Below are 22341 nucleotides of genomic sequence, written 5' to 3' on the forward strand. Positions count from 1 at the left end.
TGTTACACTGTATATGACAAAACAGTGACATCATTAGAACAATGCAGTCACCTTAATACAAAAAATCCTGCTCTCTAGCAATTAAAAAAAATCGGGGGAAAAAAAAAAAATCAGTGTTATGTGTTCCTTGGAGGAAGTTTCATTATAGGCAAAACTAGAACAACATGAACAGAAAAGGGTGTATGCCCTAAAGACAACAAACTGTTTTGTAAGGCTGCTTCTAATAGATAATGTAAACTGGTTGTTCTGGTTCATTTACAGGTAAAACCAGTGCTACAGCCTTTCAACACCAGAAGACAACAGAAGATAGTGCTGGCAGTGCTATGACACTTGAAGAACCTCTGAACCTATCAGTAGTTTATCACAACCATCTACTTTTATCAGACTACCAGAAATTTATTTCAAGACAACACTGACTTACAATATTTCATCTCCTTTTGCTAGGAGTCTGCAACAGCAGCATTTAGAATCGGAAGAAAATCAGGAATTAATCCACTTTTGCTCAGACAGCCAATTGCTGCTGAAATTCATCAAAAGCAAGATACAGAGCAGGATGAGAGGGTGCCAAGCAATCCATGCTGAGAGCACAGTCAGAACGAAGATCTGCTCTAACTCAACTTTGTTACAACACAGCACTTTCTAGTAAAAGTCTTGGCCATAGACTAGAACAGTACTTTATGAAAAATGAACAGCAGTAGTTACCATCTACTACTTGATAAATGCAAGAGCTCCGTATTTCTATTTCACTGCGGGAAATAAGAAAAGCCTTACAGAATTATGACCTTTCTAAGCTTTGCTAAATCCTGTTCACTTCTGTTCACAAAAAAGCACTCTGGGAAAGGGTTCAGCTGCAGGCCAGAAGGCTGGAGATTGGGTTGATAGTCACCTCGTGTGTGAGGCAATGATTGGTTGGGGAAGCATGTGGACACCACTTGATCAGAGCTGAGTGGGTAAAGGGATGCACTGAACAGTGACACTGCACTGGCAGGCAGCCAATGCACACTAGTTTTGGTTAAGTTTCACTTATAAAAAGGCTTGGTTTGTTACAATAAATGATCTTCACAGCTAACAAGGAGGTCTGTGTGTCTTTGTTCCCCATTGCTATGTTTCACCACCTTGCTACATTTTGTAAAATTAAGCTAATCACCTGCCTTTAAATTCCACCTGGCCTGCAACAGCCTTTAGAGAAAAGTCTGGCTACACCTCTACAGCATCAGTAACAACTTGCTCTAGGTAGTTACATGGGAGAAATTTGCACTTGTAGGGATATCCAAAAATCCTCAAAGTTCAGAACTTAAAAGTAATTTAACATCTTATAGTTAGACAAAGGCAAAGTTATTTACCAAAGTAAATAACCAAAATTTTGTATTTTATTGTTGCCCCAGGCAGCTTTAAGTAGTTCTACCTACACAGCCACTGCAGAAGACTGCATGATACTACCACAGAACTTTGTGAGTGTACAAGACAACAATGTAAGTTTGGATTCAACCAGTTTGATATACACCATTTTCCAAGCATCACTCTGGTATGTATGCAGAAGCCTTCTGCTTGGTAGGAAGCAAATTTAGAGTACTAAACTCATCTCCAACAGTTAATGTATAGTACATAAGTGGAGGGGAAATGGACTTGCTAAAAACAAAGATTTCCTTCAATATCAGACACCACACAGACTGTTTCTCCACCCTTAGTGCACAGAGTTACCCCTGGAAGGAAGCCTCTTTCAGTGGGATACTGGCAGAGGTTCTAAAGTTAAGCTGTAGATGCTTCAAGTGAGAGAGCTTGATAAAATTATGGAAGCATAATTGCAGAACCCTTCATGTTCTGAAGGGTCTTGCAAAGTCATCTAGTCCAACATCCTGCTCAAATCAAAGTCAACATCAGATTTGGACCAGACTTCTTAAGATTCAGCTAGTCAGGTCCTGGAGGCTTCCAAAGAGATTCCACATCCTCTCTGGGCAACTTATTCCAATGCTGAATGAACCTCTTTGTGCAAAAGTTTAGTTGTATTCAGCCAGAACCAAAAGTTTATGACTATTCTATCTTTTGAGTGAGAAGCAGAGCAAAAAAAAGAATGGGCCTGGCTCTCTTAACCACCAAGAAGTTGCATGAAATTGCTACCAGTTCTCCTCAAAGTCTTCCCTTTTATGGCTGAACAAGCCCAGTTCATTCAGGCACTCAACACAAGTCATGCGCTGATGACCTTGATGGCCTCCGCTGAACTTTCTCAAATAAATTAAAATCTTTCTGGTATTAAGAAGCCCAAAGTTGAGCACAGTCAAATAAATAAATTTCACATCTACATTGCCATCCATAATACATAATTTCCTCTTAATTTAAAAATTACAAAACCCAAAGAAAATCCTGTATTTGCTTAAACAGCAAAGAAGGCTCTAAGATAAACAATGGGTTTTAATACAGAACAAAAAAAAAAATCACTACATGATTATAAGTAAGACTTAAAGCTAGTTAATCATATATAGCTCTTTCACAAAACAAGGTGAGATTCGAACAAAGCTTCTGAGTCTCATGTGCAATCCTGGCATGTATTGGGCTTTTACTCATCCAACAGAGTTGTTAACTGCTAGTACTACAGAGGAGCCAAAGAGCACTTCAAGCAGGTCTCCACAAGATTAGATCCCTCTGGAGTGGGAAGGGATGGTCACTTCAGATCACTCAAACCAGTACTGATACGGAAGAGGATTAACAGGTGCACCTTAGTGGCACTTTCATACCTGGATACAGGTGTTCAGGATTCCTCATTTCATGTTACACTGGATGTAACAGAAGATGGATCCTGGAGCTGTTTAATATAGGAAAGGCAAGTTGCTACCCCACTGGAGCAAAACTTACCTACACTTAAGATGTTGAAAGGCCTATTGATAGAGTCTAGACTACCTGAATTCCAGCTCAACAATATCAACAACTGTGTTGTAACCTGTAGAAGCCTATCCAAATACAGCTCTGCTGCAATCCTCAGACCTTTTAACCTAAGGCCAAGAAAAGCAACAATTAAAAACCAAAGCCTGAATGGTTTTATTCCCAGCTATGAGAAAAGCCTGACAACACAAGTTAAAAATATCACTTCACCCAAATAACATGAGATCCAGAAACAGAAGGAATAGGAGACCAAACACCTTTCATTTTGTTGAAATTCTGCAGACAGCAGCACTTCCTTTGATTTTTGTCCCTGTGGAAAACCCTGTTAGGTAACACACCAGCTCTAATGTCCCTCACCTTCCCTTGTTCTGGCTGAAATTATAACCATTAAGTATCAGAGATAAGAAAAGCATTTGTTAATCCTGTAAACCATAAAACAGACTTTATAAGGGTGGAAATTATTTGTTCGAAGAGAAGATACAAAAGAGGTTCCTGAGTACCATAACCACCAACAACTGTCTCACATCTCCACCAGTTACTGGTCATCTATGCACCTCTCCCTAATCCTAAAAATACCACTCCAAATATATTTAAATAACTATTAGTAGCCTGCTCATGTGTCTTGCAATGAAGCATATGAAAGGGAAACAGCTTGAGTCTTTCACTTTAGAGATTTTTCAGCTATACTTTTCCACTCACTTTACTGTCATGTAGCATCACTTCTATAAAGACAGAAAACAACATACTTTTAAATTTAAATGGCAATTTATCCTCTAAACATATCAATCTCAATATGCTATAAACAAACTAGGACAAAACAATTTTGAGAACACTTCTTCGGAAACAACTGATGTTAAGCAGAAAGCTTATTGCAGCAATAGTAAGTCAATCATAAAATTAAAGATGACATCAAGTTAAATAAGAACACAAGCATAAGACAAACACAATAAATGTAGCCAGTTTTTCCCATCTAGAAAAAATCTGTTACTTAATACTAGTCAAATCAGGAGTTAAAAAAAACCTATTTTAGTAACCACTTTTTGTTTTAAAGAATTTTTCCAGAAAACACTTTAAAACTGCAGAGTGCGGAGTGGTTAACACCACAATATATCATCATTATATTATTCTGTAATATTGTTATTGTTATAAATTTGTATTGTGATATTGGCTTTCGCAGATGAATATTATATGTTAAATACTTTTTAGCTATGTATGTACTTTTTTCTTGCTAACAAGTCTTAAGCTTAAAAGAATTTCCTAGGTACAAGGCAAGGAAACCCCAGAGGGCAAGGACAGTGGGGCCCAAACTCTTATCAAGAGAACAATAGAGGCCAAACTGTTATCAGCGGAAGATATGAAACCCATCTGTCCTCAGGGGAAGGATGATGGCCCCGGACTGTTATCTGCCCTGACCATTTGCAAAAAGAAAGGAAACGAAACTCCAGAAAAATGCTGACCAGCAAGAATAATGATGACCAGCAAAAAATATATGCTGACCAGCAGAAAATAAAACTGTGAAAAGCATGATCCAAGAAGGCGGAACCAGGGAGGGGACATGCTTGAATATGCATTAACCCCTCACAGCAAGGAGGGGATAAAAAGGAGATCCCTGGGATACCAGGTGTGCTCTTGGCAGCGCGCCAAGGCACCCGGCCATTTTAACCCTTTGTTTTATTTCTTATGTCTCCTAATTGTCTTTTATTTATATTAAATTCTTTTTATAATTTATTAAGTGAATCTCGTTTTTAAGATTATCATTATATATAAACCAATATTTAATAATTCAGTAGCGTTTTCAATATTGCTATAAAATGGAAGTGTTAGAAAAACCTGTGTTTTCCAACTAAAACTGCTCCACTGACTCACTAGAAGTCAGTAGATATGATTAAAACAAAACATCAACACATTTAGTCAATAATAATAGGAACCAGTACTGTTTTTATCTCCTTACAGCCAGAGCTGACATCAAAAGTGTGGAATGATGCTGCTGCCAACTCTGGCACCACTTTCTTCTTCACACACGCAAAATCCTCTAACTTTAGTTAAACCTACCAGGCAATTTTACAGTTCAAAAGACAACTTGTCAACAGTGAGTGCAGCTGAAGGCCAGCAACTTCACTTTTACCTTCCATCTATGTATGATTGATCAGTATACTGGCAAAAGAGACCACTGCAGCTGACTGAGGCAGAAACACCTAGAACAGGAGCAGCAGGGAGCTTGGTCACACAGATGGCTATAAAAGCCCCACATGTTCTAGTCCTTTTCCTTTCCTTTGGATCTGTATCTCCAAAAAGTTCAAATCCATCAACAACACCTACTGCTACACACTGGAAGTACATCTATCCTCTGGAATTTCTACAGTAAACATACAACTACTTTAAAGATGTTCCAAATTATTCTATGGCTTTTCAAATTTAAAAGCTCAAGCGCTATTTTTAAAAGTGTGGTTCATATTTCTCACTGAATATGAGCACACTGCACAAATGTAGCAGACAAAAAAAAAAAGGCAGTTTCCACAGATGGAAACAGGTTTCAGCCAACTGTGATATGATTTACTTTATATTACTAGTAGATATGTGAATAATCCTGCTTACCAATGTAATTTCACTGCCAGTTGTAAGTCCAGCTATTTCAGGTTTTCAGCTGTACTCAGTAGCTACCATAGTATTCCATTTTAGGTATAGTTACCCCCTCTACAGATATTTTGCTCATGTAAAGAGAAACATTTCTCAAATGTATTAGGAGATTAAAATAAAAATACAAAGAAAAAAGTATCAAAGAGCCTTTAAAACTGGATAAAACAATGAATCTGTGTATCCATATAGCTGTATTTTTAAAAAACCCAACCTACTGCCTATATTATCACATAATCTATGGTCTTACAGTTTTAAAAGTGTCAAAGTGAACAATTGTTTGAAAGGCTCATTTATGAAGCAAAGCAACCAAGTTTGCATCTGACTGATAAATGGAAAGTCAGTCATCCATACATATGTTGCTCTGGCACTGAGCATATTTGACCTGGATAGTAAACAACTCTAAAGCCACAGTTTCAAAAAAACTATTAAAAATGAAAGAAACTAATACACAAAAGCCACTATGTTGCTCAAAAGTACTACTTGCATACAGACTCCTCAAACACAAAGCCATTAACATTAACAACAATGCATTTAAGGGTTCAGTCTGTTCACATTGCCAAAGTATTGCCCAAAGCATGGAATAGTGTTTGGCACTTTATTCTTTCATTTCTACAAAATGGAAAAAGGGAACACACTCTGTTCCTTACCTAACAGCTAAAGCAATTCAGGAAACTCTGAGTATGAGATGCTTTGGAGACAGCACCATTCACTAAATTCCCTTTCCTTAAAAATTTTGTAATAGAGATGACACCCATTTGTCCACTCACTTAAAGGCTGAGAATCTCCACAGAATGATACAGAGCCAGACACTGTATGCATCTACAATAGGAATATATACCTACATCCTTGAGAGGCAGGCTGGAGAATAAAAGAATTCTCCATGACTCCACAGAATGGAACTGAATATAAACTTTGAATATAAACTCATTATAACTTTGCTGACCAAAGCAAGGCAGCATATCAGGCCTTTATATTCAGTTCCATGGTTTGACTGAGTTCCCCTTCTCAATACTAAGTTGTTTCCCAGTTATGTTAGGAGCAGCCTTCATCCCTGTCATAAACATACAGGAGTTTTTTCCAAGACCTGGTCAGACAACATGGAAATACCAGAAGTAATGTAGGTGACACTGTATTATCTATGCATAAATTAGGTCTGGTGGTGGTAATACCGTTTTACTTCTAGATGAACTATAATTACTATTCCACATATGGTTAGGAAGTTTAGCCTAAGCAAGATTTCATTTGAAAGGAAGTTTGCTAATGAAAACTAAATAGCCAAATAAAAATCTAAAGAAAAATGCTTGAATCTTTGGCTGGCTGTTCTTTGCTGTAAAAAATGCAAATAGAGCCATGCACCTTAACAATGGGAGCACACACTGGAAAAGCAGAAGCATTTTTGCTTAAATTGTATACTGCCCATATGCCTCCAAGCCACTCCCATCAAAGATTATCAGTTTGGATTTTTCTCTCTTTTTCTTTTGGCTACTAGGCAATGAAGCTACCATTTTGGAGTAAGTTCCAGCTGCTGTGTACCTCTGTGGCACTCTCAAGCTCTAAATAAGGCATAAGGAGTATCTGCAAGATTCCTTTTCAGGGGGAAAAGCCAAAAACCCTGCATTGTGTTGGGTTGACCCAGGCTGGGCAGGAGGTACCCACCAAAGCCATTCTGTCACTGCCCTCCACAGCTGGGCAGGGGAGAAAAAATACGAAGAACAAAAAGTTCAAAGGCTGTGGGGAAAGATAAGGACAGAGATCACTCACCAGTTACTGTCATGGGCAATTAAATTACCAAGTCAGTTTGGGTAATTTGATTGTTTATCTATTACCAAAACAGAGTAGGATAATGAGAAATAAGAGTAAAACCTTGACACACAAACCCAATACACTGCCAAAAAAGCAAGACTCTCAAGTCATGCTGGACTCCTTCCCCTGAGTGTTACAGCTAGCTAGGGATTCCTAGACTAAGCCAGCTACCAGCTATGGTTCACATGTCCAGACAAACAAAAGCTTGCAATGGCATTTTTGTCCTGAATGTTTTTGAAAAGCATTACACTAAACAAAGTCCTTCTGTCCAGCACCTGATAGAATTTAGTTCCATTTTGCTATTCAGATACACAATACAAACCACACAATCTACAGAGTAAAACACTACATATTCAAGTAGCTACAAAACTACAATGACTAAAATGCTAGTCTGCTACAGGGATAGGGGAGCATGAGGATCAGTTCCTGAACCCACAAGAAATTGTATCCTACTTTTTTTTTCAATCCCCCTGCCTTGGGCAAGAAGTAGGGAAAATCATGTAAATCCTATTAAAAGGACATGTCTGCTAACAGTAGCAAACTTTAAATTCAGCAACTCCTTTAGCAGATTAGAGTTACCAAAATGCAGGAATGCAATCAGAAACAAGTCTGTTAAAATTCTTCATAGCATTCTTATGACCAGAATATAAAAGCCAGAGAAAAAAAGTCTTAACAGTTAATGAATATACCCAGAAGCACTGACAGATCTGAATAAAGCACATTCTTGAACAGAGCAAGGCAGCTATTAATGTTCCAACCTAGAAAGATGGAATTCTCCAAAGCAACTGCCAGATTCTTCCAAAGTACAGCATAACCAATAGTAATGTAATTACTCATACAGTCAGAAACCACTTTAGAATTTTAGAAGGAAAAGTGACATCCCTACTGATTCCTCCAAAATGTGGGACTTTTCTATGCCAGTAACTTTTATTTAATGGGTCCCAAGTATAACTACTGCAAGCAGTCTGATGAGAGACAATTAAGCCTTTCTTCTAATGCAGACCTCTAGGCTCTAAGTATCCTATCCACTCATGTTTATGGACTAATTATTGATCTACCCCAAATTAGGGAACCTGTTGCTAGATAACTCTTCAAGTTGTCTCAACATGGAAATATCCCTCCCTGAACCTCAAAAGAAGTCTAAAAAGAGCACAACGAAAAAATTACCAAAAAAACCCTCTTCTGTAAGGGATGTTCTGCACTGGAATCTGTGTGCAAGTGCTGATGTACTTATGGGCTCTAACAGCCCTCTGTCTCAGGGACCCATGGCAGTCAGGAACAAGGGACTGCTAAAAAACAACTCCCAAAGCAAAATCCAGACTACCCTCACTAATGAGTCAGCCTAAAAACTCTTTCACATGGTCAAGCTGCATCAGTGTTTTAACATAGTTCTCAGACACTTCTCGCAAGATGACAGGGCATTACTGATACCCAAAACCTGTGCATCAACTTACCTCCTGTTCACTATAGATCCTGTACAGCGCAGAAGTACTTGGGGAGAAGCTATTTGCTTATCATTCTGACTCAAAGAATCTGTACCTGTGCCTGCAGATAGTCCCCAAAACTTGTGTCCCCAACTGAGCAATTTTTCTTGTGCTGCTGGATAGCCTAGGCATAAATCTGGAGATACCATCGCCATGTCATAAAACAAAGCAAATAAACCAAAAACTCCGCCAGATAACAAGTCCTGTTCAAAACAAACTCAAAAGGCCCAATAAACCCAGTTGTACAGAAAATTCCAAAAAGCTAGTACTGGAAGGCAAATAGAAATTGTTATAAAATCCTTAGTCACTTCTCTGCATGACTACCTATTCACCTCTTGCTTTTATGATACATGTTTGACTCCTGCTGTAATAGCGTCCTGCCCATCCCACTACTCCTTCCTGTTTACAGTCTTACAGAGCTCACCATGTGTGCAGGGCAGCCAGGTGAGCTCACACCTTCCAAGCATTCACACAGAGAACTGAAACCAGACCATCTGTAACACTTCCTCACAATAAAGAGCAAACACTGAATGCCTTCAAATATAGAACAACCCTTATAAGAGAACTTAAGTCTCCCACCTAGCTCTTACCTCAAACTCAATAGCAAAATTTCATCCCTGCTGGAGAAGTATTCATTTTCAAAGCTGCTCACACTTACTTAAATCTCAATTAAGTTATTTTCCTTCAAATACCTGAAATCATCTCCAGTTTCTCCATTGCTAAGACTGCTTACCACTGGAAGCAAAGTGTTTGTGGCCCCGTGAGAGCCAGCTGTGGTATCAGAGAAGAGCACAACTGAACACAGAGAAATAGCCAGCAATTAGGAACAATTGCAGGTACTTCTCAGACAGCTCTTAAGACAGCCTTACACATGACTTTGTTCAAAGAAAAAGATGTGTCCTTGTACTAAACTGTGTTTTCTTCTACTGACCAGCAAGGACTGACAGCTGAATTAAGGACATCAGAAGAAAGAAATTGACTAATTTGCTATTTTTAATCTTTTTAAAAACATCAAATCAAGCCTAGTTTCCAGGAGATATTTTCTATTTTCATTTAGTTTATGCATGAATAAGCTTATTTCATAAAGCAGGTGAGCAAGATACAATTAAGACTACAATTTTTTTTAAGTTTAAAGATGAAAGCTGCTACTTACATGTATGTTCAAAGAAACTGTCACATAAAGAGTTTACATAATAAAGGTAATTGACAGATGACAGAGAAACACACTTATGAGCTTCCTTGCTTTGGAAAAAGTTCTTTACACTTACTTCTCTTGGAGATATTACAACCTACACATGCAACACGATACTCTCCATTTAGGCTACTTCTGAGAGCTCCTAAAAGACATGGGTATATTAATGCAGATGATGTGCTGAACAAGATTAACAGGAACATTACAGATCTAGAATGAGGTGTTTCATTTTATTATAAGGTTTAAAGTTACATATACACTTGGTAGTTTCCTGGCTTCCATAAATTTAAGTAAAAAACTACCACCTCTCTTACTTATACTACTTAGCTTTATGCCAAGTGTCTTCAAAATTATGTTAGAAGCTTCTACAGATTTTTAGGTCTTTATTTCTGTGTAAGAACATTACATCCTTCATATCAAGAATACTTAAGAATCCAGAAGGCACCTTTAAATCTTCCATTGCAATCTAATTGGTATATTGGTGTGATAGACTGGCATTTAAGAAAAACAAAGTAGGAAACACCTAATGAAGTTAAGGCTGCTGGAAGTTTTTTCTCCTGGCCAATAACTGGCCATTTCTGAGAACTGACAGTAGTTTTGACCATTGAAAAGTGAGATCAACCTGTGAACACCACCCTTTAAAACCTAAGTCCAGGAACTTCTCTCTCGGTTTCGTTTCCAGCTGTAAGAGTTAACAGAGCTCCGGTTCAGCCTCCTCCCCGCCAGGCCGGACAAGGCCGCGGTGGGGGATCGGGGGCTGGCCGGAGTTCTGCGGTTCTCAGGGAGGATGGAGACTGTGAAGTGACAGGAGCCCCTTCCCAGAAGGGCTGAGCCCCTTGCAGGGCTCGCTGGGCCTTGTACAGCAGGGCTGCCAAGCCAGGCTGGTCCCCGGCTCAGCCGCAGTTTTCTGCGGCTGCTGGGTTTCACCAGAGACTGCCGAGTAAGGGGAGGGAAGGCTCTTGACCTGCGGCATGCTGAGATAGTGGCCACACTCCCCCAGAGCAGCCACTGAAAATCTTCCATCCGGTGCCCCGGCAGAGATCACCCACAAGGCCTGGGCAAGATCTTAACCCTTTCACTACCCAGATGAGACTTGCGGATTAATCCTTCTTCCAGAGAGAGGAGAAGAGAGTGATCAACATGTAAAGAGACAACATAAACTATCAAAGACAGTGAAGAAAGGAATTAAGCCTCAGGTGGGAAGAGAATAAGGAGATGCCTTAATAAGCTGAAATATTCTTTGGTTAAAACTATGGAGATGGACAATAATGTTCTGAAAAAACTCCTTTAATTCATGAAAGAGTATTTTGGGGGGGATGAAGTATTTCAAACTGTGGATCTAAGCAAGGTAATTCATTGATAGAGCTGAGCAAACGGTGAAGTAGTTTGTGATCCTATGAGATGCTGGAACAGAAAAGGAGAAGTGAGAGTTGTTGAAGATTTGTGGCCCTTAAAAGAAAGAGTAAACTTCTGTTTCCAGAGATGCTCACAGAGACAGATGAAGAGAACCTCTGCCTTTGAATAACTCATCCTTAAAATGACATCACTTGAATCATGGCCCACGAACACACCTGAGTGGTGTGAAATGGGAGGAAAGGACTGATGGCAGAGTTTTCCAGGCAGCTGGCATCAGAGAAATAGAAAGCCATGAGGAAATGGTTTTCTTGTGAAAAACTCTCCATAGATTGACAAAAGAGAACTTCTTTTTTCACTACAAAGACTGATGAAAAGCTACTATATAATTGGGACTACCTTAACCACCAGGCTACCTTAACCACCAGGCTTTGTCTCTATGTTGTCCGTTGGACATGGGAATGGTTGGGTGGTGGGGGAAAAAGGGTTTCTGGAGGTTTTATCCTGGTTTCTTATTCTTGTAGTTTTGTTAATAAACTTTCTTTATACCTTTTATGTTTCAAGTCTGTTTTGCCCTTCTCCTAATCCATATCTCACACCAAGAAATAAGTAAAATTTTCTAGTGATTTTTTAGCTAGTGCTTTAAAACCATGACAATTGGAAAATTGCTCATTACAGTAACTTCAACTAACTTGTGTCAAGTCAGCAGCTACTTCCTCTCAAAGGTTTCTCTGCTCTGTACTACAGCAAATTTTGAAACAAGGAAAGTTAGATGGATGTTTGGAGAGCCAAAGCTACCATAAAGAAAACAAAGCAAAGGCTCACTTCGGTACTGCCAAGTCCTGCACATTTTTAGACATGTTTAACAGTCTTAAAGCTTCAGCTCTTGGAAGTCTCAGATCTCGGTCCTGGTGAAATGACCCAGGTGTGGGATATGGGGTTATATTCGTTAAAGTTGTTAAGGCTTATGTTCACCAGGGAGCCCTGTAGGAAAGGTGACTGCAGGCTGGACGACAGAACGTTGGTTGGGAGTTGAGAGGCAGTTATGAGGAGAAAACACGGGGACAGCATATGAGCAGGAAGCTGATTGGCTGATGGGACACATGGACAGCAGTACTGCAGCTGAGCACCCAATGGGTGCCCTTCTTCTGTTAACTCTGGCAGAAACTAAAAGTATAAAAGGGGAGTGTTTTCTACAATAAAGAGATTTCCTTCGCTTGCACAAGGAGGTCCGTGCGTCTTTGTTTCACCATTGCTACAATCAGATTTGCATAGAGAGATGGTATTTTATCCAGCACAAAATTGGAACAGAAGCAATACTGCAGCATAGCTGAAGAGAAGCAGTATTAATTGACAGAAGTTCTGCAGGTGACAGAAAACTAAAAAAAAACCTGCCAAAAGTACATGAACAACACATCCCTAGAAAAAAAGTCGAAAAACCTCAGCAGAATACATTCTCATTACAGCAACTATACTTAAGGTTTAAAGCAGCCTCATCCATTTAATGTATGCAAGTTCCAAGACAAGATAGACAAGATAACTCAGTGTTTTAAGTGGCAGTAATCCGTTTCACTGCTGTGGGGGAAAAAAATTAAATAAAAAAATTGGTTGCCTGAAAGGATCCAAGGCCAGCTTTTTATTTATTAATTTGGGCATTTTTACCCTGAGTTATATTACCTTCAGTCAAGCTATAGAAGTCACAGTGGGAAGCCCATGTATAATCACACACTATAGACATCCAAGTCTCAACTGCAGGAGATGGGCACAAATTCTTTGCAGAAAAGTGTTCAAGCATATTTCCTCTATTGTCTCAGCAGCTGCCTAAGGAGAAAGTTTCCTATGTACCCAATGCTTAAACTGTAGGTTCAGAAATCCAGTTCTCTAATATTATTTTCAATAGTAGAGGAATCCCAGTTTAGATTCTCTCAAGACTCTGAAGTCATGCCCATTCTCAACTATTTTTCAAATCTAAAGCTTTATTCAGCTTTGGCAAGTGGCTTCAAAGCTAGCTACTCCACTGGGGTTCCTCTCCCAGGCTTGACCATCATTTATGGCTGAGGCTTATTCCCTCTAACACCTCCAAATGCCATAGTCAAAAAATGGATTTCCACTTGGATTCTTACCTTTTCAACTTTGGTTTTCAGCCTACATTAAGTCTGCTAGAGACTTGAACTAATTTCACAAGTTAAAATCCACAGTCATTGTTTGCTGCTCAAAGAGTATCTTCTCTATTTTTGAAGTATTAATCAACATCAAAATAACTGGATATAGGAATCTAACACTTAAAATAGGATCAGTCCCAAAATTCCAAGAGAAACCACATTTTATTTTTGAGCTGTCTGTTAGTATAAAGCAAACCACACTGCATGTAACCACCTATTTATATGGGTTGCATTTTTATAAAAAGTGTTCACACTGCTATAGGTCACAATGGGTCGAATATTAATCCGCCCAGGTAGTCCCAGAGAGAAAAGTGAAGTTCATAACCCAAAGGTTCAGAAAGGTCCTACTTAACCATTACATGTTCTTGAACCCAAGGGTGTCATCAGAAACCAGCCTCAATGTCCTGCCTCTCCCAAAAAAATGCTACAAAAATACCACAATCTGAGTAAAGTGGTAAGTGGAACCATATAACACCAACTCATGAAGTAAAAGTAAGCGTGTCTTATGTCTGCCCCAGACTGCTGGTGGTTTTGCTTCTAATCATCCAAAGTTGGACACTTTAATTTTTTGCCTTAAGGTCCTTGATTCTCAAACAATTCTGTTAATTTTATAACCCAGAAATGTACTTCTGAAGCCTCTTAGAGCATTCAAAAAACCAAACCTTTCCATTGTACAGAAGAAAAGGTTTCTACGAACTTTGTATTTGGCAGATGCTCTTGAGGCAGCATCTGGACTTGTCATTCCTTAGTATACATGTTTCCTCAGTTATACCTGGTACGTAGAGAGCTCTGAAGATTCTGCTAGACACCAAGTTAAGACTGACAAGCAGAATCTCTACCAGCCTTATTCACGCAGTTCTATTAGTAACTTAACCTTATTGTCAAAAATTCCATGCTAAAAGATATCTTAATTTCCTCCCTTTTGAAACCAAATCATTTATAGGTTTTTCTTTAGAGACTTGTGTATTAATTAGTTTGAGGGTTAGGTTTTGCTCTCAAAAACAAATAAAGCACACTACTCTGATTAACCACAAAAGATTTTTTGAGAGAAGAATTCTGTTATAACAAGTATGTTTCACTGGTTATATGTAAATGGGCTAAGAAACCAGAAGATACAAAAGAAATGTGTGCCTTTTCAAAAATGTTATTTTCCAAATACGAATGTAAGATAATTTGCCCAATTGACATTATCTTCTTTATACAAATATAAATTTCCTTTTGTCTCAACTACTCAAGGGTAACTTTTAGACAAGAAAAAATATCCCTCAAAGTTCTATAAGTAGAAAAGTAAAACCAACACTGCTTACATTACAAGTACAGCAAATTAATGACTGCCAAAGCAGTCATGTAAAACATATATTTTATGTTTCTGTGAATATATTGTCTTCCAAGTGAACCATAAGCTGTTCACTGCTGAAAATTTTGAATAGGTCAACTTCTAAAACATTCTAATACTAAATACACTGCAACTGAGTAATCCTAGACATGCCTTTAGACATAAAGGAAATTATGCATTCCAGAACAAAATCCCAGTCTGGGGGAAGAAATAAAAATATTAGCAGACAAAAGTGAATAATGACAGCAGAAAGCCAAATAATAATTCTTTGGGATTTTTATATTGGTTTAAGGTAACGTTACCATACTGTAAAAATTAATCAGGACATCAAGCTAGTGACCATCTTCCCCACTCTCTATAGTTTTGATCTATGAGTTACAAAACAGGGTGGGGGAAGGAAATAAAACCAGACAGTGGTAGGAAGGCACAAGCACAAACTGTTTTCTACTTTCCCACTTGAGTACTGGAAGTTCCAATAGCTTTAAGACAAAAAAGAACATCATTGTATCAGTCTTCTCACATCAGGAAAAATTCTGCTTGCTAAATCCCTGCACTTAAAGCCAGGTTGCAGGCTTTTGAAATAAATTGCACCTAGTATCCAACATCAAACACAAGTTCCATCTGTCTTTGGGATGAATGAGCAATGTTCCAAAGATGATAAACACAAGACAAACATTCATCTAGTTAAACCCGCCTCCACGTTGAAGCTTGCAGACTGCTAGGAAACACAAAATAAGCAGAAGTAACGCTGTATTATATTGTCAGTGATAAACTGAGCAGCAAAGCAACAGAGATGGCTGACCAGAAGCTTAGTGCAGATAGCCTCTGTGGGGTGTTTTATTTCCCTCATAGCCAAAACCATCTTGTCAGATTGGTTGTTCTGGGCCACCAAGGCCAGTCATGTTTGAAGTCATACTGGTCAGCAAAAAAACCTGCAATTACCTTTCCTGCCTAGACTCTACACATCTCACCTCATTTGTCCTGTACTAAATTTTTATGATCTACTCTGACAAGTCTTGACAACAGAGGGATTATAATGTTGGCAGATGTAATATTTTCTTCTGTAAAAACCTAGTACTTTCGCAGGTTTCAAAATTTTGGCATTTCATAAAGCAGAATAAAAAGGACCAAAAGAGCTCAGAGAAAGCTCCTTTACACATGGAACAATGGAACAGAGGACTTTGCCAGACATGTTTTTATACACATTTTGAAGATAATTTCTATCAAACATTAAAATTATTGAGCCAAAGCAACTTTTTAAAAAAAAATAAAAATCACAGTTTGGCTTGGTATCTTCCTCAGCCTTACATAAGCATATCCAGAGCTGCATCTATGTACAAACCCAGGAAAGACAAGCTGTTCTGTCCAGGCTGCAGAAATGCTCAACAGTCTACAATGTGCTCACTCAAAGCAGACACTGGTTTGTGGAACATTTCAAGAGTGGAGATTGTTTGTTTTAATTAGAAACATCCTTTTGTGCCAGATCATGCTCTTCTTGGTATTTCTTTATCTATAACGCATTGGACACAGATGTGGGTTTCAGCACATTTTGTAACAGAGTACATGCCAAGACCATTAAGAAAGAATGTCAGACTCCACAGGATACCTCTAGACATGCTCCATCTGTTTTGAGCAAGCTTCAGTCCAGCTGCCTGCCACAGGCTGGGCACACTGACCACACATGCCTCTGCACCTACACAGTCCTGTAAACATGGGAGAGAAAACAGCAGCTAGGCTGCAGAGCAAATGTTGATTTAAGGCAAGGTATGCCAGACAAGCAGTAAGGACACTTTTTTCTTACAAGTTGTCAGAGACAGTAATTTTGCATTGTACTAACTCAAGAGGTGTTACAAGTAACATACAAGTGAGCAGAAACTTCTCATTGAATATATTAGGATTGCCTCACTGAGAAGCTGAACTATTGGAGAGAAGTGTTCTAAGCAATTTCATTGCTTAGTTATGTAAATGATTTTAAACTTTCACACAGTCAGGACAATACACTTAATCCCTAGATTTATATATGCTAACAGATTTCAACCCATGAAACTGAAAACCCTTAAAAAAATCTTACACCTTGTTTGATTAGAACAGCTGCACTGTTATTACTGGAGCTAGATTCACAAGAAGAAAGAATAAGAAGCAATGTGAAAGCAAAGAATGGAGTTTCAGAGTATGCTTTAAGCATACCCTAAAGCCTAAAAGAATGCTGGTTTTGTCCTGCAACCTTTTATTCTCAACACAATACTTACCTAGCAACTAGCAACAGTGGCATGAACTAATGCAGTTCATTGCAGTTAACAAAATATTAACTTCTGTCAATGCTAATTTTCATTCTAGTTGACAAAACAACCAGACTTACACAGTGGTCACAGAGTAACGTTTGAATCCTGTGGAAAATGAATGAGGAGAGAGTGAAGGGCAGGATGGTCCCTCCCAGCAAAGGACAGTGAGATCTGTTTAAGCACAGCATGAAATGCCAAGTTTAACTGACACACAGTCATTGATTCAGTCCAATTCTGCGGTGAGACAGACATTGCAGCACATCTCACTCACTCAATGACAGCAACTCCTTTTCCCCCACAGGTACAGCAACAACTTACAGGCCTTTAAACTGAAGAATACCATCAGAAATTCAGCATCCAACAGCAGTTCACACCCTTCATACTTCAGCTGCAACCATAGCACCAGAAACACGCTACAGTCAAAGAAACTCTCCCACAAATGGCTCTTCTGACTTGAAGATTAGGCTATTAAGCTATAGCTATTCCTTCCACACACATGATGTTACTGTTACCTGATTTCACCCAAGGAGCTGTGATCGCTTCAAGACATGTTTGACAGCATGTTGATTAGCAAACAAGAGGGTAAATATTTTTGTAGTTTATGCTTTTAATTAAAAAAATTGTATTCCAAGAACAAGACACCATCTGGGTTTACAATCAAAGCATACACAGTTACATAAAACATCACCTAAAGCCAGGTATTCCTGGTAACAATCCAATCAACAGAGAAACTTCAGCTCCAACTTACGGCTTCAGCTACCCATTCTCAGATATATAGTAATTCTAGTGGCAGCTGGACATCTGTAAATGTTGAGCAACAACAGAAGCATTAAAAGATAATGCCTTGGAAACTACCATTAAAGAAGCGGCTCCAATCTGTAAAGCATCAAAGGCTGAAAGAGACTAATACTACTTCCTAGCTTCAGATTGCCTTATGTGTCTCCCAGTCTTTGTCCAGCTTAATGTATTTAATTATAATCTAATATCAGAATCAAGGAATATTTGCAAGGCTCTAAAACTGCGGTGGAGAAGACATGAATACAAACAGAAAGCTAACTACTAGTACCCAAGACAAATACATCCTTCTGTGGATCACTGCAACTTTCCCTTCCAACATTCACGGATGCTGAGCTACTAAACTGGAAACAAACCATGTACTTAAACATGAAGGGAAAGAGTGTGTTGCAAAGCAATACAGATGGGGGAACTTTCATTTTTAAGTGAGGAGGGGAAAAAAGTTAACAGATTACACCAGACAGCCTGCTTTAACAGATTGCAAGAACAAAATGGCCATCTAGTTTGTATTTAGGATGCTTTCACATGTTTGCTTGCCACAAAGAGGATGGTCTGATCTCATCCATACCAGGCTGTGACTGACAAGTATTCAGTGTGTTTACTATTAAATACTGTCTCAGCAACTGATGTGTACACAATTGCTCAGATCTTACAAATTAGAAGAATGAGCAATCCAAGCGTACTAAAAGTCAGTCACAAGTTCTATTTAAGTTAACAAGATGGGCAGTCACAAATTTTAAAAAATATTTCTACTATTAAAGACTAAGAACAAGATGTGCCACTCTGAGAAGTTTTCTGAGACTCTGCATGAAATAATCTATCTTCTTGTTGGTTTTGTTAAGTGAAAAATAGAAGAAACACTGCAATAAACATTCCAAAAGGTGTTGCAACAGCCAGTATGTTTTAGAAATAATTAGCTATACTTACTACAACAACACCTAATTGATGCAGAATTTGAAAGTGGAAAGATATTTTAATTATGCAATTCAAGTCTTCTGCTTCCTGACAAATATATACAATTAGTACAAGGTATTTCACAAGTTTAAATATTTAAAGAATAATAGCATTGATAGAGCAAAGGGAAAAGATTTCATTAAAACAAAGTTCTGCTGAAGATTATTATGTGGAACAGCAAATTTGAACCACTCCCTGTTTACTGTGCATGACTCCTCAAGACAATTCACATTCAATTAAGAATTCAAATTCTATTAGATCCATTCCCTAGTTCCTTAAATAGTTAACAAAATTATTTTAGTGGGGTTAATGAATTGCAAATTGCAAAGTCTCAAGTTGAATCAGAAGGCAATTTGCTCGGGACACAGTTGTCAGGACAAGCCCACCACGTCTGAAGTCAGCAGAGGGCACTGTGACACACCTACAAATTACTATTTTGCTGCTCTTCTGTCCCTGAAACATAGGTCAGTCAGGAGTGGAGAACTGCCACAGACAGAAAAACTGCTGTTCCTTTCCATCACCAGTCAAGATGATAGGTATTCTTGATGGCTGCACACACAGAACAGGGCCGGGCTTGCTAAGGACATTGCATCAGGAAGTCACCACACAAGAATAAAAATGCTACATCTGGTTCTTAGGGCTTCTAAGTGAAAGATAGTATATACCTTCCAACCTCCAAACGTACAATTCAGAGATCCAAAGTCACTAAAATAGGTATATCTGAAAAGAGACCAGGAAGGAAAACAGATCAAAAAAGGAAGATAACAGACACTGAGAAAACAGAACAAGAAGGACATTCTCAAAACCATTGAAATTAAGACCTCTCATGTTTCCATGACCACATCTGTTTCCATGCTACTTCCCACCTTCTGTTTCCACATGAATTTTACTTTATTACCAAAGTTAAACAATAATGTTAAAGCTGTCCAAGTTCTCATTGAACACTTACACCTTCCTGAGAAATTGAATACTGGCAAACTACTTAAATCCCACATCTAGGAAACAAGGACACAAGAAGGTAGAAAAGATTTATAAATAATATTTAGGAATCCCTTTTTAGCAAAAATAATTAGGGCACACAAATGGGTGACCAGTGGCAATAAGGAAACCAAACTACACAGAACTGCACAGTACATTATCCTTTATTGCCTTCTGCAATAAATCTGTGAAGAATAGTAGCTGTTCTCTTCATTCCCTGTGCAATTGGGTTAGGCTCATAGAGGACTTTAACTTATGCAAATACAACCCTTAGGAATTCAGGGGGAAAAACCACAACTAACTACACAAGAATTTAGTCATCAGAAATTCAGGTGCTCAGCATTGCTGCCAACTCCCTTGAAACCAACACAGTATAAGTAGTTAAAATAAGAATTCTCTGGTGCTCTTATGTAACAAAGCAGAAACAGGTTGAGCATCTCCAACTGATGTACAGAAAGCAAGAGTATGCCTCTTGCCTATAGCACTGTGTATAGCTCATCGGAAGACCACACTAACGAAGTGCACCAATAGCAATTCCCAGACTTCCAACCCTCTGTCGTCCTTTGCCAACTCTGGAACGCGATGTTCTACTTTGCAAGTTGCAATTATGTGACAAGTCTCAGGGAGGGCTGAAAGAGAGACAAGGACGGCTACTTATCTAAGTGGTTGGGCTGCAGCAGGAAAATATACGTGCCGGTATGAGAAAGCTTCCTGACAAAGTTTTCAGATGAAATTACACCAGACAGCTTAAGGGGGATATCTGTCACCAACAAAACAGGAAAATCCTATTATGCCCTGCTCTGGGTCACACACTCCTGCTACATACTTTATGCTAATTCGGATGTCTGTTGGACTGCTTTCTGAGCAGATTCATTTAATTTGCCTGGCAAAAACTCACACATAGCAAATCGCAGCTCAAACGACCCAATAATCACTGGAGACCCCAGAGTCACAGTGCTATCCAGCAAGGAGCATAAGGAAGACTCTGCTGCCCAAATATTACTCAACCTTTATGAGGAATTCGTATTAAATCAATGCTTATTCAAATGAGCACAATAACTCATCAGTTTCAGGAAGGAACAGTACAATGCCTATAAAAAAGAAACAGGTCGCACTGCAGTTTACTCTTTCTCAAACAGAACTTACACAACACATAACACGATGCTTCTCGCCTAAGAAAGTTTGCCTCTTTGGCTTTCATAAGCTCAATTTTATGAAGTCCATAACAACACAACAACACTGCCAATCTACCTCTTCAGCTGATAACCTATACTCATCACAGACCGCCATCTCACACTCGCAAGCGTTCTTCTAGTCCTCTCAACTCTGCTACAAGTTAAAAAGGAAAAGTTAGCAGATTTTATATAGGTTACTTTGCGTTTACAAGCAACGGTTGTAATTTGTGCGTGACAGGCACAAAGCAGCGCGAGTCGGCCGGCTCCGCAGCCCCGGGAAACATGCACTTAGAGCAGGAGACACACGGAGTAACCATAAGCCCGGTGCAGGTCTTGCGGAAGATTTTGGGAGCACAAGGACTCTTTGAGGCACACAGACCCCTAAAGGCAGCGCAGACCACCCGGCTCAGGAGGCTGGGGGAAGAAGAAAAGCCGCCCCCCGCCCGCCGCTCATCGAGACCACTCCTGCCCCGGGAAATAAGCCGCCTCCCGCAGCCCCAGCCTGGCACTCACACGACTGCTCGGGAGATCATCCAGGACACCATCACGACAGTAGCAACGGCCCGTCCCCTCAACCGGCAGGGCCGCAATGGCTGCAGCCCTACCCCACCCCTACCCCATTGGCTCGGGGACTGCGCGCCTGCGCCGTGGGGCCGCGCCCAGGGGGGCGGTAGTGGGGCGGGGCCTGTGTGGAGACATAGGCGGGACGTGAGAGAGATCGGGACGCGTAGGCCTGGGGAAGGTGCCTACTCCTGCCTTTTCACCCAGGACCCGTCTAAGCAGCAGTGGCGTCGATCCTAGACCCCACACTGAGATAGCCTTTGTAGAGGAAGAGAAAGGAACTGATAGAAATCGTTAAAACTGTAGTGCGACACCTTTCTCCTCTTCTTACCTCCTCTATTTGAAACACAGCTACCAGCTCTATCAATAAAAGGGGTAGGATGCTCACCCCTTGCCTTGGTCTTTGCCCTGAGCTCCCCATGTGCTCGCAATTCTGTAGGATGTTTGATAAGCCAAAACATCCGTGTCATACGGTGAAGTCATCTCAGGTTGGCCTGCTACCCTGGAGCATGCTGAACCGTTCGTGTGCTGGAGGGGTTAGATATGGGTGCTGTGCATTACCCAGGGACACCAGCTGGAGCCCTGCCTTCGAAGCAGTGTATGGTCAGCCCACTCCCTGGGCTTCTGGCACCCCTCTGAAGCACTGTGAGAAGGTGCTTCTCCTCTATACTTGCTGACAAGCACTCAGACCCGAAGACTGTTTAAGGTCACATCCTTAGGTGAGCTACACGGACTGCTACATGTAGCTAATC

General features: G+C 39.7%; 1 protein-coding gene across 2 annotated transcripts in view; it reads right to left on the minus strand.

The window, feature by feature from the left end:
• The window catches only part of REEP3 (receptor accessory protein 3), a 51680-nt gene extending 30030 nt beyond the window's left edge, over window positions 1-21650 (minus strand). Inside the window, exon 1 of one of the 2 annotated variants that reach the window (XM_005532995.3) lies at window positions 21542-21650. In XM_005532995.3, the coding sequence (XP_005533052.2) occupies window positions 21542-21573 (32 nt within the window). In that variant the 5' untranslated portion in view covers window positions 21574-21650. The remainder of the gene's footprint in view (window positions 1-21541) is intronic. The other variant, XM_088059871.1, reaches the window with a different exon arrangement.
• Between the last annotated feature and the right edge of the window lie 691 nt (window positions 21651-22341).

The sequence above is a fragment of the Pseudopodoces humilis genome, chromosome 9 (genome assembly GCF_049639895.1).
Source record: "Pseudopodoces humilis isolate 2021_Gansu_Grassland_sample_001 chromosome 9, ASM4963989v1, whole genome shotgun sequence".
Classification (NCBI taxonomy): Eukaryota; Metazoa; Chordata; class Aves; order Passeriformes; family Paridae; genus Pseudopodoces; species Pseudopodoces humilis.